This window comes from Cavia porcellus, unplaced genomic scaffold (genome assembly GCF_034190915.1).
Source record: "Cavia porcellus strain 051 isolate PalLab524CR breed Dunkin Hartley unplaced genomic scaffold, mCavPor4.1 scaffold_24, whole genome shotgun sequence".
Lineage (NCBI taxonomy): Eukaryota > Metazoa > Chordata > Mammalia > Rodentia > Caviidae > Cavia > Cavia porcellus.
Genome location: NW_026947507.1, coordinates 4,176,133 through 4,192,908, shown reverse-complemented (window position 1 = coordinate 4,192,908; position 16,776 = coordinate 4,176,133). Strand labels below are relative to the sequence as shown.

At 32.5% G+C, this 16,776-nt stretch overlaps 1 protein-coding gene across 4 annotated transcripts in view; it reads left to right on the top strand.

Annotated features, from left to right (window-relative positions):
- Positions 1–16,776, top strand: part of Sgcz (sarcoglycan zeta) — a 943,286-nt gene that overhangs the window by 834,066 nt on the left and 92,444 nt on the right. For all 4 annotated transcript variants that reach the window (XM_063234590.1, XM_063234591.1, XM_063234588.1 and 1 more), the window contains one exon: positions 4,752–4,839. In XM_063234590.1, coding sequence (XP_063090660.1) covers positions 4,752–4,839 — 88 coding nt within the window. The remainder of the gene's footprint in view (positions 1–4,751; positions 4,840–16,776) is intronic.

Genomic DNA, 16,776 nt, shown 5'->3' with positions numbered 1-16,776 from the left:
TACAATAACTTGTGTCTGTGAAGAAAAGCAAAGTTATTTGATAAAACTAAATTTTATTTTTGACATAGCAAATCCACAATACCCACACTGAAAATGGACTATTACCCATGTTTCTTTAGGGTACCAAGTGAGGGCGTCTCTATAGGTGATACCTTCTGAGATGCGCGAGTAGGGCACAGTGTAGGAAACAATTCTTTCAGACGAGAGGAAACCACATGAAAACCACACAGACCACACTATTTTAATTGTAAAGTATATCTTGTCCAATTTAGTTTTTATTCATTGGCAGCTATTGGTTTTTATTTTAGAAAATGTTGATTTAAATGACCATCAAGGTAGGCAGTATTAATAGCGGGTGTCAGCGCAGATTATAGACAGTAATTCAAAGCCTTTGTTTCTTGTTAGTTGTGTGATTGGGAGCAGTGGTTTAAATCTCTCTGCCAACCTCTTCACATGTAGTACAGGAGTAGAAGTGTCCAGAAGTAGCATTAGGAAAGTACAGTGGCGATAATGAAGACTGAATGATATAAGCAAGCCCAGATAGTGTGCATGATACAAGGTAGGCGCCGGGTTCTACATCTTATAGTATATGCTGTCACTTAATCTTCACAAAATTATGACACCAACAATTCTGATGCAACACTTTATCTACAAATTCTGTATCATAATCCTACTTTTTGGATGAGTAAGCTGTGGAACTGACATGTGGAGGGGCTAAGTGAAGCGGCCAGGATTTGACAGATTAAGCATTTAGGCAGTCAGGATCCAAGACTGCTTTACACGTCCTTTCTGATTCCAACTCTTCCTTAGGTATTTTTTAAACCTTCATACATAGATGATTTCATAAATGTGTTCGTGACACTTCTGACATCAATAATGTGCAAATAATTCTCATCTGCTTAATGCTATTTCTTCTAGGACAGTATAGAGCTTATCTGAATCTAAAGAATGGCCCCTAACACTGAATTTTATATGCCCATGGTGCATAAGTTTTTATCAGCATAATGAGTGAGTTACTATAAACATCTCTAAAACAATAGCTTATTGCTGTAAAATGGCTTATTCAACTGTCATTTTTATTGTCCCTATGGTCATCCAGATTTTGAATTCCCTCTCAGAAGGCATCTGTCTCTTTTGATTCCTTTTGCTAGGAAGCGGATAGCAGAAGACTATGTACACAGTAAATAGTTAAGATAAAGAAAGGTGAAGAGAATAGATAATAAATAATTTTTTGTCACATATACAAACGAACACAAAAGTACTGCGATGAGAACCCATTCCATGATTTCTCTATAACCATTAACAAAGTTACAATCAGGACTTCGAGATGAAGATGAAGAAAAGACTGAGAGACCCATTGAATGGTTCTTGTCTTTCTCACTGAATCTCCTACTTGGTTTGCTCAAAAGTACCTGAAGCGTCCATTCTGTCTTCAAGTGAGGTCAAGATGCGGCTCAGCTCCAGAAAAGTGTGATAAGGTAGATAAGGTATTTGATAAGGTAGATTTCTTGGTTTGGAAAAAAGATGCAGTATTTGAGACTGAAAATGAACTTTTACTTTCACAGAAAACCCATGATATTTAGAGTCCTATATAGTTCAGAATAACGTGTGAACTGCTTAGCTTTGCAGAATTTAGATCCATATTTATATTACATAAGAAACACCTACCAAATAATTTTTCAACCTTTATGATTTCAGAAAATATAAACTACATGAGGGTCCTAGCACATATATTTTAATATTTGGACCTGGACATTAACTTGCCAAGATTTGGCAAACAAATAAAATATAAAGTCATGCAGATAAGGAATATAAAGGAAATGGAAAGCAAAAACATACTAGTGGCAGCTATTTTCTCTCACAGAGGGGACTGGAGAAATGCACGTGAGAAAGCAACTCTAATGATACTTGAGGGCTTTATTTGGAAAACCTATTTTTAAAGTACTGACTATTTTGAATAGGCTGCAGTTTCTCAATTAAACTAATTTTGGTACCAGTTTCAAATATTGATTATAATTGTATTGTAATCGGATAATTGAAAGAGAAGCCATCATTTTCCTCATACATATTTTATCACATATGTCCATTTTAATCAGTAAATTTTCTACAAAGTGTCATGTGTTGAAATTAAGATGCATGATTAATGGTTCTAAAGCCCAAATATATCACAGTGTGATATATAATTCGAAAAAAGAAATGTGGCTTGTTGATAAAAAAGATACTCTTACTTTCATTAATTTTTAAAAATCAAGAACAGTTGCTTAGTTTTGGTTCAGTTCACTTGATAATTTAACAAATCAGTTAAGCACAATAATACAATTTTATCCACATGATGAGAGGGAAAAGAATCACTTATTACTTCAGATAGCTGTGTGTTTTCAGTTTCAGTAAGAGATTGTGATTGCTACCATAGTACAATTTTAGACTGAATATAAAATTTTAATTCTGAGAGGAAATTTACTGGAATAATATAAAGAGAAGAGAATCATATCAGTGAGAAAGCTTCAGTAAGATCCCTAGGGTTAGACTAAATATGAATTGCTATGTTGTAGACAAAGATGCATAGGGATTAAGCTTTCATTTCAAACATAGTCTATTTTGCCATTAAATCATATAAAATACCTATTACTTTTTCAAATTGACTTTTATTTTATCTGAGTGTATTTAATAAACCAATCATTACTTTAATATGGGTTACATAATCCAAAAAATACACATATAAAATGTCTATTCTCGCCTGTTATGCTAAACACAGAAATTTATGTTCCCACATGGAGTTATTTAAGTGAAAATATGTCATCCATTTTAAAAACTAAATAACAATAACATCATAAATACTGAGAAAACATAAATGAATATTCAACAAATATACTTTTTTTCATAATGTTTGCACTAAGGGTTACTTTGTAGTGCCTTATTTCTTATATTCAAATTTCCCCAACATTGAATATAAATGTGTCTGTGTGTGTGCCTCTCAGTGTTCTTATTAGAGATGGCAGTGACAGTATTAGACACATATTTGTCACTATTTCTGAGTCTGTAATCTGAATTTAGACATCTTGCTTAAAAGGAATGACATAACTGGTTTAAATTACCTCAGATAGTTTCATAGTTGTGAGTCTGAAGCATAGGTATGCTATGGAAATTCATGATTTTTTCAAAAAATGAAAAAATGCTTAAGGCAGAAAGAACTAAGCTATAATAAGAAACCAAATTGTTAGGTTTCATAATACTATTTCAAAAGAGTAAATATATTCTTCAAACTATGGAAAATTACTCATAAACATCAAGTCCAATCAAGTCTTAGTTTGCACACATCAGCAAAATTCACTATTAAAATAACAGGTTGTGTGTGTGTGTGTGTGTGTGTGTGTGTGTGTGTGTGTGTGTGTGGTGTGTGTGAATGGTTAGCTCTTTGCCTCTAGGGACAAGCGACAAAGAGTTTTTTAAAAAAGTGTATTTTTCTATGTAAATACAAATCACAAATTCAGTATTCTAATATGGAAAGAATATTTATGCAGATAATATTTTTAAATATTTGTATGACATAATTGTAGAAGTCCTACACTACTTCTGTGATAAGAATCCTTTGGTGGAGATTTTCAAAAACTCACTATCTATAATGCAAAATCCAAGTGGGCAGATAAGTTTTTGATTGCATAAATGCCCCAATCTATAGAAAACTACAGAATGAATGCTCAGAATTATTTTTATTATAGTTGATTACAGCTTACTTTTCCCAAGCCAGTAATGAAAAAATCCTGTTGTAGAGATGCCTAAGTAATAATAACATGCACGGACTATTTTACTGTTAAATTGTAAAATAGAGGTATAAGTCAACAGGTAACCAGAATTATATAACATAAAAGAAAAGGAACAGGAAAATATTTTACGTTCTTTATTTCTCTTTACGTAAGACATTTCATGAGTCACAGAGCATTTCCACATGAGATGGCTACACAAATTATTATCAGTTACATAGACTTTATCATGGACTTTTAACTTGAATGCTAACTAAATGATCCCCTGCAATAGTACAATACATAGTATAAAACTGGGTAAGAGACTGTCAGCTCCCTATTCTGTTGATTTACCTTCATGATATAATCAAGTTAAAAAAGGAACACCAGCAAACAAAATACCCAAATAAACACAGTATGTATCAGCCCCATGCTATGTGTTTTGAAAAAAGTGGAGATCGATAGTAAGTTTGTATGAATCTGTAGTTTGCAGTGATCAAAGAAAGCAATTTTGAGAAGGTGTCATTTTATTTATTTGTTTGTTTGTTTTGATACTGGGAATCAAACTCACGAGCTCCCACTTGCCAGCAGGCACTTATGCCACTGAGCTTAATCCCCAGCCCAGAGACGGCATCATTTAAACAGACATCAGAAAGCTGTAAGTTAAGGTTGAAAACGGCTGCTTCATCGGCACTGCATTTGAAATACCTATACAAGTAGACATATATACCCCTGGGAGAGGGGAGGAGCAGGTTGTGTACTTTGGCTTGCCACATCCAGTAAAGTTGAAATAGTTCGTGCCCTCTCATGAAATTTAAAGCATTCCTATTGTGCTGTAATTCCTCTAGTGCAATCATTTTTTAGCTCTCTTCAATAGATATTTGGAATGTTAATACTGCTACCTAACTCTTTAAAAAACTTTGATCAAACTCTAACAAGTACAGTATGATCTGACTTACTTTTGACTGTATTTATATTGTTTAACTTATTTCTCTCACACATGTTCCCCAGGACAGTCCACTGGTCTTGCAGTCTGACAGGAATGTAACAGTGAACGCAAGAAATCACATGGGCCAGCTCACGGGCCAGCTGACAGTGGGTGAGTGTTCCGAGGGAGAGAGTCCTCCAAACACCGCGCTGCCTTTGCGACGGTGGATGTGTAAGTTGGAAAAGTAAAAGAACGTTATTTCTCTGATAAGTAACTGGACATCCTATTATAGCCTTGATACACTATAAGGCTAGTTATGTTTTTCTCTATTTAGGAGTTATTACTCTTTGCAATGTGTGGTTACAAAATATAATTACATTTATTTTTGTTGGTCATTATTTGTGATATATTAAATGCACCATTTTCCTAAAGTTTTTTACAACATGATTTAAAGTATAGTAAACAAATATAAAAGACATGTGAGATGATATCTATGCTTATGTTTAATTTGGGGAAATAATTATATTATGCATACTCTCTGTTTATATACATTTGAAATGTCACAATTGTTGAGTACAATGAATCCTAGTGTTTCTCAATAACATAAAATGTTTGTTGAAATTACTGTTTAGCTATGATTTTAGAATATAGAAGCTATGCATTAAAGAGATATTATACTCTATACTTAAAAAATATATTATAATAAAATAATATCAAAATAGTAGACATTATTACTTGACTATTTTATGAGGGAAAAGTCAAATAAAAATCTGATGTAATGGTAAAATTATATAAAGATTTGACATGCAGTAGATATTAATCAATATTAAAATATTATATTTGTTCTGCCATGAAACTACATAATGCTTACCCAGTTTATATCACTATCTTTTTAAATCATAGATTTATTTACCTATATTATATACAAAGTAAAAAAGATAAGTAACTTACAATTTTGAGGAATGATTTATCTTTAATAAGAAATTAGGTCCAATCATCATTTACATTTAATGCATGTTTTCAATATTTCTAATTAAATTATAGAAAAATATGACATTCAAAATGCAATAATTATAAGCATAAATTTTATTGTGTCTACTTCCATTGTTAATAGAACATTTTGATAAATATGTTTTAATGAACTTATAGAGAAAAACTTTTAAAATGCACATTTTTCCAACAATTTAATAGTGTTCTATTATAAAATTTATCCTATTACATATTTGATTCATAAAAGTATAGCATTATATATCTATTAATTTCTGTAACTTTATAGTATTCTGTAATAGGTAAAAACATATCATTTTCAAAGACATTAGTAAGAAAATTGATTCCAAATTAAAAGGCATATGTCTGGATATATATTTCATTTAGCAACATCAGACACTAAACTTTAGTGTCAGTGCAAACTCATACTAGTTACATTAGGCATGCAAAAACAGGCTGACAGAGAGTTCTACATTTGGCAAATTTTACATAAAATAATTTTTAAAATTTGAGCATTCTTAAAAATGTTTCTTTTACATTCTGTTCTTCCTATAATGGAGTTCTCCATAGACATGACAAAATGAAAATTAAGCCCACAAAGACCACACCATAGTCCTCAGTCAAACAGAACAGCTGTATAATTCTTGAATGAAGTAAAGCAGATGTTGTTACAGTGATTGTAATCAAATATCATTCACATTTTGCTACATGTTTTCTTGGATAAAATATAAAAACATATTTTACTTATATTTTAGATGCTTTTCCAAATGTATTTTAATGTATTGTTAGTATTTATCAAAGAAGAAGAGAAAGGAAGAGAAGAAGTTATTTATTTTTCGTAAGTTGTTTATGCTTCAAATTAATAAGTTAATGATGCATTCCACTATTTCTGTGGAAAGAAAAGTCTTATTCCACTGAGCCTTAACCTAAAAACTGGTCCTCCGAGTGTGGTATACTTAGTGACTTGCATCTTTTTACTGCTCGGCATTTCTCAATAAATATAGATCAAAAGAAGAATTAGACTAGAATTGAGGGAATAGGGAAATAAGATATTCGCATTGAAGTCACATCACGTCAGGCTACTTAGTTCAATGGGCTTCAATAAAACAATTTATCTTTTGAAGATTCAGTTTTTTATCTCTAAACTAAGAATAATGATACACACTTTGAATGTGGTAATAAAAATGATATTCAATTTTATTTTGAATGTGCAATTATTTTGAAAATTGTTTTTATAATTATTGATGTCTTTTGTGTTACAAATGCTTTGAAAATGTTAGAAATTGCATGACTTTTTATTGTATATCTGAGAACAGTAATTAAGGTATGTACCTTAAATTCTTACTGTTGCAGAATTTTGTAACAGCATCATGGATAACAAATATGCATGACTTATGGAAACATGAATCATAAAGTGGCAAATTTACCTCTAAATAGAATCTGAAGACACACTGAATAATTTCAGGCAGAATAGAAAATCATCTTTTGTTACACATAGTAACTATTGCCACTTTTTTTCTTGTTCTTATTTTTTCTTTCCTTTTATTCTTTGATTACAGCATAGCCTTGATTACTGCATTTAAGATTGGTACTAATCAATAATATTTTAAAATTAGATTACCACCAAATCAAAAAGCAATTGTGGACAAAATTTCCAGATGGTCATTATTTAAGGGAAAAAATTCTGATATCTACCAGTCTAGCAATTGTAGTTAGAAAAGTACAGTCAATTTTGTCAATGAAGGAGACTTGGAATATTTTCTCCTAGAGTTTATTCCTACTAAGGAGAACAAAGAAAATCTGCCTTAGTATAATTATATCTCCCATTTTTATCCTTGAAGTCATGTGTGAGATTTCAGCAAAGGAAATACCCATTCTCCCAAAAAATGTTGGAAAGGCTGTGGGGAAAAAGAAACTCTTCTGCACTATTGGTGCGAGTGTAGACTGGTGCAACCACTGTGGAGGTCAGTCTGGGATTGGAAGTTCCATTTGACCCAGCCATTCCACTTCTAAGCATATTCCCAGAAGAACTAAAAACATCGACCACAGTGATATATGTGCATCCATGTTCATAGCAGCACAATTTGTAAGAGCCCGATCTTGGAAACAACCTAAGTGTCCATCAGCTGAGAAATGGATAAAAAAAAGATGTGGTATTTTTATTCAATGGAGTACTACTCAGCTATAAATAATGATGGCATTGAAATATTTATAAATAAATGGATGCAACTTGAGGCCATACTCATAAGTGAAATAAATCAAACTCACATGTATAAATACTGTATAGTCTCCCTAGCATAAGAAATGGTAAGAGTACATAAGATTCCCCATTACATTGCTTTGAAGTCTTACAATGTTTTAACTCATTAGTTGGAATGGTTTTATTCTGTTTTGTTTGATTTTGTTATGTGTGATGGTATGAACAGCCTCTTTGAGGAAAACAAGACAGTATGGCAGCCTAGCTGATTTAATATGATCTTGCTTTGAAGTCCTACCACGCTTTTTTCTTCTATTTCCATTGGTTGTAACATTTTGTGTCTTATTGGATTTTAATGTGTGATACTATAAACAAATTTTTATGGAAAATGAGATATTACAGTAGCCATTGTTCATTTTTTGTTATTTGTGTCTGAATGTCCTGTAATACTCTCATTCTTTTGAATGGTTTTATGCTATTTTGTTATGTTTGATACTGTCGTGTGTGAAGGTATGTTTAACTGTTTCAAAGATAAGAGACATTATGGTAGCTAGCTACTATTGATATCCGGTTGTCTTGTTGTGAAGTGCTGTGTTGCATGCATTGTTCTATTCTGATTTGCTTTATTCTGTTCTCTTTTGTTTTATTCTCTTTAAAATAAAAAGGAAATACCCAGTCTCTTGCACCATGCCATCCTTTATCATACTATAAATCTACATTCTTCTATTTCAGCTCATAGAAATAGGTGTAATTCAGGTACTAAAGAGATCCACTGTGCTAATTCTATCCCAGACTCACGCTCTGAATGTGAAATCAAATCATTTTAATCCATTAACTGCTTAGCCAACTCCAAAATAATCAAATTAATCTAATTTTTAAAAACTAGATTAAAAATCTAGTTGGTAAATATTTTTTGGGAAATTATGAAGTTTAAGGTTTTGTGTTAAATTGATGTAAAATCAGACATATCCTAACAGAATTCACTCACAACGTCTAAAATTTTCATAACCATCCTAACCATGGAGGAGATTAATGAACTCAAGTTTCTTCCTCCAAATTTTTCTTCTTAGAATAAAGCTGAAAGAAAGGAATGTGAGTGTTGTCGTTAAGTGATTACAGAAAGTACAACACCTCGGCGGTCAGACTCTGAAGAAAATGCAAGAACTTTTTTAAATGAGTCTCTAAATCATTCTCCACATCAAATTTTTCTCTTATTTGGTCTATAATTTCTCCTTTATAGAAATGACACAAATGATGCGTGATTTTAGATGTTATCTATTCATGTGGTAGAATGTTTCCCTTGACTTTCCATCAAATAATGTGGATAAAAGATAGGACTTATGCAACATCATTGTGAAGCTTGTCTTCACTGTCAATGTTATATATAGAATACAAATAATTTCTTTAGACCTGCAAATATAAAACATTTGTACATAATTCTGATAAAATCTTCATAGAAATACTGATAGTAACAACTAACACATTAGTGTATGTGTTCACTAAAAATGTATTTCCACATATAAGGATAATTAATTATCTACTTATCATTGATATTACAATGATCTTGAATAGAATAGGTTTAAACTATATTTTAAAATATTTGATTGTTTTTATTTTTTATTTTTGTACTAATAATTGAACTCAGGGTCTTGTGCTTGCCAGGCAGGTTCTGAGAGAGGCAACTGAGCTGTATCCCCAGCCCTTTGAAGTATTTTAAGAGTAAACATGCTGATTTCAGATTTATTATTGTTAATTAATCTTAGCAAACTTGACTAAAGTATTACATTATAGGTAGTTTTATATTATAAAATATTTTTTGCACTTATCACATACTTTTATAAAAGAGATAATGTGATCTTCTTCCTTCTTATCTGCCTTAGATCAACATTCTGTACATTTCAATTATATAAATAATGGGGGGAATGAACTGAGAAATTTAATAAAGTATAATCTTAATTATTTTAAATACTTTTATTTATAATAGCTGCTTAACTTCAGGCACAATAGGTGTCTTTGAAGAAATCCACAATGTTGCCGGGCACAGTGGCTCATGCCTGTAATCCCAGCACTCGGGAGGCTGAGGCAAGAGGATCCTTCTGATTTCAAGACCAGCCTGGGCTACAAAATGATTTCAAGGCCAACCTGAACTGCTAGAGACCCTGTCTCAAAAAGACAAAAAAAAAAAAAAAAAAAAAAAAAAAAAAAAAAAAAAAATTCACAGTTTCTACGTATGTGGTTAAATTCCACAAACAAGACATTCTAGAAAGTCAAATCGGTATCATCATCTTAGTAAATCACAGGACAAACTGTATTTAAAACTGGAACATCACTGTGCTGAAAATATACTTGTGAAATATATTTAAAGTACAATCTTCCGCTTCAGATGCCATTTCTATTTTATCTTAGTTCTTTTCATTTAATATTCAGTGCACTGGGGGAAACAGGTCCTGAATGAATTAGCTTCTAAGAACCACTAGAAGAGGTTGTGAGTACCACTTACTTATCTTTCAACGTCTCATTTCTTCCTATCCGCTATGAGTGAAGTAATAATCAAATTGTATGAAATCTTAATACAATCTTTAATTCCTCCTCTAATTTTCTTCTTCGGTCTTTTAGTCATGGCTTTCTTAAATAGTTCTGAATTACAGTAAAAATCAGGAATGTCAATTGAAAGAAAGTAAACAAAATTATATTTATAGTTAGTGGAAATTTCTTCATGTTCGATAACAGAGGCTTAAAAATCACATAGTAGGGAAAAATAGGACATCTTCTACAGAAGAGCTGGTTCTCGTTTCTTCAGAGGCTTTGGGGTCTTGGTTATCTTGCCCATGGGACATGTAAGGAAGCCAGTCAAGTGCAGGAATGGCAATCATCACACACATCAGATATTTGGGACAGATACTCTGTCCTTGCTTGCAGCTGTCATTCAGTTACACACTAACAAACGCATTTGCTAAAAGTTATAACAAAAGTAAACTTTTGATAAGGAAAACCAGAAAAAAATGGTCATTGGGATTCTATAAGGAAACGTTTTCCTTTGATTTCATTTGTAATTTTTCAGTGAAAATACATGACTAATGCTGTGTGATAAAAATGAATATTTTAAATGGAGTCAGTATTCAAGGAGCTTATATTTTGAAAGTTTTATTAGTACATCTTTATTCAGATGAAAACCTATAGGGACTAATGAGACTACAGTGATCTTCTAGTAGTGCAGGTGTAAAGAGAAATACAGCCAATGGTATGATGCTACTCTCCCTCAGGAGAATACATCTGGTCTTCCAGGGAACAGAAGTGTCTTCCTCAGACACTCCAAAGAAAAGGTATGCAAAGGTTAATAGCACGCAGCTCAATCTAATGTGCACTATTTTCAACATCTCTGCAAAAACAAACAAACAACACCAAGCCTAATTTAAATACCCTAGCAAAATATTTAAAACATACTTGAAACGTGAAAAATAAAATTACCGTACAAGTACTTTTAAGGGGTTGAAGAAAGAAAGAAATTTTAGTGGTCCAAATTAATTCAGACATAAACATCTAGATATATCTGCAAGAAAAAAAAATATGATCTTTTTAGATTTCTCTTAATTGAAATTTACCTTTACTTGGGTTTGACACTGAGGTCAATACATACATACTTACATTGATAGCAGCCCAATTTGTGAAAAATTAAGCCTTGGAATCATCTACACAAAAACAGATAAAGAAAATGTGGTATTCAGATGCCATGGAGTACCTCTTAGCCTAAAAAAGATAAATTTGAGTCATTTGTAGGAAATTTGATACACTTTGAGACATAGAGTTAATTGAAATAGACAGGAACTATTATACATCATATTGTTCCTCTTACATGAGAAATTCAAAGTAAAAATAAAAACCAAAACAGAAAATGTGTGTGTGTGTGTGTGTGTGTGTGTGTGTGTGTGTGTGTGTGTATAAATCTTCCTCAAAGAGGAAGAAGGAGAAGGAGGGGAAGGAAAGGGAAGGAATTGGGAATAGGACCTGAGAGGTGAGATGTACGCGCACCAACTGCACACCAGGATGGTGAACATTTTGTACTGCAAACTTGTCAGCAAAGGAAGAGAATCAAAGGACAGGGAAAAGGCAGGAGGAGGATTAAAAAGAAATGAAGTTGTGCTCTGCCCAGGAAGCGACTCCCCACAAGGGATGTGCTGCACCCATGTGCTAATAAGCTAAACTAAGCATATTTCAAGTCAAATAATTTCAAAATATAAGGGATGGTGGCTTATTCATTTCAGAAACAATGTGAACTGACAATAAAATCAATATCCTTTGGAAAAACTGGATACCTTAAGATCCTTAACTAGATTGATGTCCCTCAGACTAGATTGATGTCCCTCAGACTACTTCACTATGTTCCCCAAACAACAGCTCGCTCCAGCTCTCTCTCTCTCTCTCTCTCTCTGTCTGTCTCTGTCTCTGTCTCTCTCTCTCTCTCCCTTTCACACACACACACACACACACACACACACACACACACACACACACGCAGGTTTGCACAGAAATGCGCAGAGGAAGTATGGAAACCCCAAACCAAGATACATTTAAAAATTGATTTCTGAGTCCACAGACAGAACAGATTGAGATATGAATGCACTCTGTTACATGCTACATGACATAGCTTAATTAGAGTCTGAAAGTATTTTTAAATTATTTTCTAATCACCAAATGTGGCAAAATAAAATCTTGGTAATGTTCAGTTCAATAAATCACATAAATAGAGTAATGAAATTCTATTAATAAATTGATGCACAATGATGCTCATTAGAATTTTTGAAGCTGCTGAGCAACTTTTAAGAACTCCACAATTTAAGTTAATTCAACATTTCACATCAGACATAGAATCTTATTCGTAGGGATAATCTTTGTAATTAAGAGAAGCTAAAGAAAACTGAAAAATCAGAACATACAATATTCAATGAAAATGATATAAACATGTGACAAAATATGGAGTTTTATTATTAGTGTTAATATAAAGACAAGTCTATTATTTGCATAAAGCACCAAAACGTTGCAGAGTATTTTCACTTAGAAATGAAGATTTTTTCGGAGACAAGTTTTAGGAAGCATACGCATTTTACCAACAGCGTGGATGCGGACGACAGCTAAATCCCAGTTCTGTCACTTCTTACCTCTGTGACTGACAACTCACCCTGACTTCTCTTCCAGCTTTCCTTGGAGGTCATGTGAGCATCCACTTGTCGTTGCCAATGTTAGTTTCAAATAAGTGAACACACGCAAAATGTATGGGACGCTCTCTGAAGATATTTTATATATATATATATATATATATATATATATATTAATTCTAATTTTTATTAGAATTCTCTTTCTAATTAATCACTATAATTTTATTAGATTTATTGGAATTATTATTTTATTAGATTTATTAGAATTATTAATAATCCTAATTTTTAATGTGATCTGCAGGCAAACAGTCCTATACTCTTGCCCAAGCCTTTGGGCTTCTCTTACCTTATTCATGAAGTGAATCTATTGTGTTATTGTTAGTTGTTAGATTGTGGTTCCTACTCTAAATATAAAAACTTTTAAAAATTATTATTTTATCTTTAAGATAAAATCAACTTATTAATCTTCTGATTCACTACATTTCCAATATCAAGATTACAAAATGACAGTAGATTTGACTTTCTGAATCCCATTTTAGGTACTATTTTTGCATTTCAACATGAAATGAAGGAGGAAAAAATAGACAACTAAGTAAACATTCTAGTTTTTTCCATTGTTCCATAAAATCATGTCTCAAAAAAATTGTTTTTAAATGAAACCAAATCTACAAAGTAAGTCATTAAGTCCAATGGGCTGATTTTGTCAATACAAAACACAAGTATATTTTGTTCCAAAGTGAATGGAGAAAAATGTAAATTAGAGTTTTATAATAAATATTTAAAGACACCCAAAGTGACATGTAATCTTGCGTTAAAGCAATTACTGCAAACACCTGGGAGTCACTTAATTGACTACAGATGGTGAGGACATGAAAAAAAGTGGAAGGTTACAGATTACTTTCACATACCAAAGGCATGTTTCTTTGTCATTGACGCCTTTTCTTTTTAACTTACACTATATTTTAACAGGCTGAACAACTTAATGGGAATGAATATTTTATACAAAAGTAATTATACAAAATCATGGAGAACAGGCAGAAAACACTTATTTTTAATGCTACAGTCATTTAAAATTATAAATGCATTGTTGATTTGGGTTCATTATTACTTATTTAAGGACCATTTAATATTAATCATTAATTGCTATTTAATGTTTACTAAATCAATACTAATTACTTTAATATTCTGGAAAAATTGTTAGTGGTAACAGATACCTATGATAATCAGGAGAAGGGTGTTACTTTTAGAAATGAGGACTCTCAATCTCTATGATTTAGTATAATCAGAATTATATGTGAGGACCAGATATTAATGTTTACACTTTTAAGAATTATAGCACAGCAATTTTTATATTATTTTACCATCATGAATCATTATTTTAACTTTCTTATTAATTGTTATTGTTTAAAAATGGATAAACCCTAACTCTAACCCTAAATTCTCAATTATTTGTAGAGTTAAAAAAATCAGAATCCTGTATAGTATTTTTTCTTGGAAGACCTAGAAGAAAACTTAACATAGATGGTTTGGTTGGTAATTTTTCAAAGTTTTTAGGCGCTTTCTCTTTCTGGGTATTCCATGCTATCATCTAGGGTTGATCATTGCCATTTCTTTTGGCCTGCCTCCACTTAGCAGAGCTCTGTGTTTTGGCCCTAAAGACAATCCCAGAATTATATTGATATCAAAATCTGAAATTTATTAATACCAACAGTAACCAGTGTGCTCAAACAGTCCATGTGCCAATGTCAAGGGTTACTAATACCTTGTTTGATGTGAAAAGGTCTGAGATTTCCTTTATGAGTAAAGAAAATATGTTTCAAAATGCAGCCTTTGGTAATAGCATTTATAGTTCTCAAAGACATATATCAGGTCTTGAGAATTTGGGAATGATAATGGTTAAAATTATAAAACAGTTCTCTTAGGAGGTAGTAGCACGACCTGCCTTCTTGACACTACTAGGCCAGGCTGTCTTCTTGCCTAGTAATAAAAGGAGCCAAGAGGGAAAGAGACATGGTCCAGTGGGAAGTCACTTTTCTAACATGCACAGTGCCCTGAATTCTATTCCTGGTGCATCAGGAAGAGAAGTAATAAAAACATTTTTGAAAAAACTAGAGCTGGTAAGAAGTAGAAATTTCTAAGTGTACAGTACTGAGGAAATCACTAAATAGATGAAAAAGTATTTCTTTTAAATATTGTCATTATATACCATCAAAGCTACATTATATACCATCAAAACTACAGTGCAGCATATGAAGTTTAATAAAAAGAAACCTTTAATGAAATAAAAATGATACAAAGATTTTAAAGGAAATATTTAAAAACTGAACAATGAATGAGTGGTTTTGCAGTTTATGTTTTTCATATTTGACTACATCCTACAGCTGCATGATTTATTTAAAACTAATGAGTCTATAGCTAATATACTTGAGCAAACTTTGATTTTAAGGAAGTTCCTTTTGAGAAAACACAGGATTTTAGGTGCATTTGCATTCCACACATAAATTACCAATGGAACATGTGATTTTGTATTCGCCTTAGTAAGAAAACTGTGTGGAAATTTGCTTAATAGGGCATAGTGCTCCTAAATACATGGTTATAGGCCTGATTATCATCAAACATCTGGGAGTAGGAAGCTAAACTAAAATTAAGAGTCAGTATGCACACCGATGATTGTTTACATCTGCATTAGTGAACCTAGAGGTCACTCAAAAAGCCAGACTACTAAATACAGTGCTAATTGCCTCATCCAGGCACAGATGGAGATAAACTTTGGGGGTGGGTGTAGGTCCAGTACATCAGTAATGTTTAGTCTTAAATTTCACTGTAGATATTGTGCCCAGTCTTAATTGTGATTTTAGAGAAATTCCAAGACAATGTATTCACAAGAAAAATAATCATAGTGAGAATATAAAAGAAAAATAAGAGCAGAAAGCCTCAAACTACTGACAATGTCGTGAGAGGAACAAACCATTTGATAATTTATGTACTGTGTGGTTGCATATTTAGAACATTCTCAAAAAAGGTAAAAGGATGATAAGAGGAGGTTCATCTCCAGTCTACAGAGGTGGTGTGTTAGGTTTCCATCATTATAATGAAACTAAGTATTAGGTTGTGTGACTTTACAAAGAAAAGAAAATTATGTAGCTTAGAGTCCAGAGGTTCCAGGACATGGCGTCAGTCTCAGGCCAGCTCTGGTAAAACTCCCTGACAGGTGTTAGTGCAATGGTAGCCATGTGTGCAGAAGTGATAGAATATGCAAGACAGAAGGCCAAGAGTGGCCGAGAACTAACATACGGATGTCCTACCAGATCTCTCCTCTTAGATGCCATCTTAATACACTGAAGACCAAATCTACGCCGCATGATACTGTGGAGTACAAACTACATCTTTGTGATATCAGGTGGTATGGAGGGGGGATATTTACTAATAAGGGACGTAACAGCAGAGTTTTCAGGGGCTAATGCATCTGCTCTGTACTGGACTTTGACAGTGTTCACATAGCAAAGGAATGTGCTAGAATCATAGAAGTATACATCAAAAATAAAAATAAATATATAGAAGCCAGGTTAACCATAGTCTGTCCAGTTCTTGGGAGCAGTATTCCACGAATCTCAGTAGGTACCTGAAACTGTGAAGGCCACCAAGTCCTATACACACGATTCTACATATACGTGAACAAATTCAATGCTTTTACCATTTTCAATAAGTACTTGCCAAATACTGTGACATGCACTGTATAAAAAGTGACAGCAAAACGAACTTGAGTTGCTT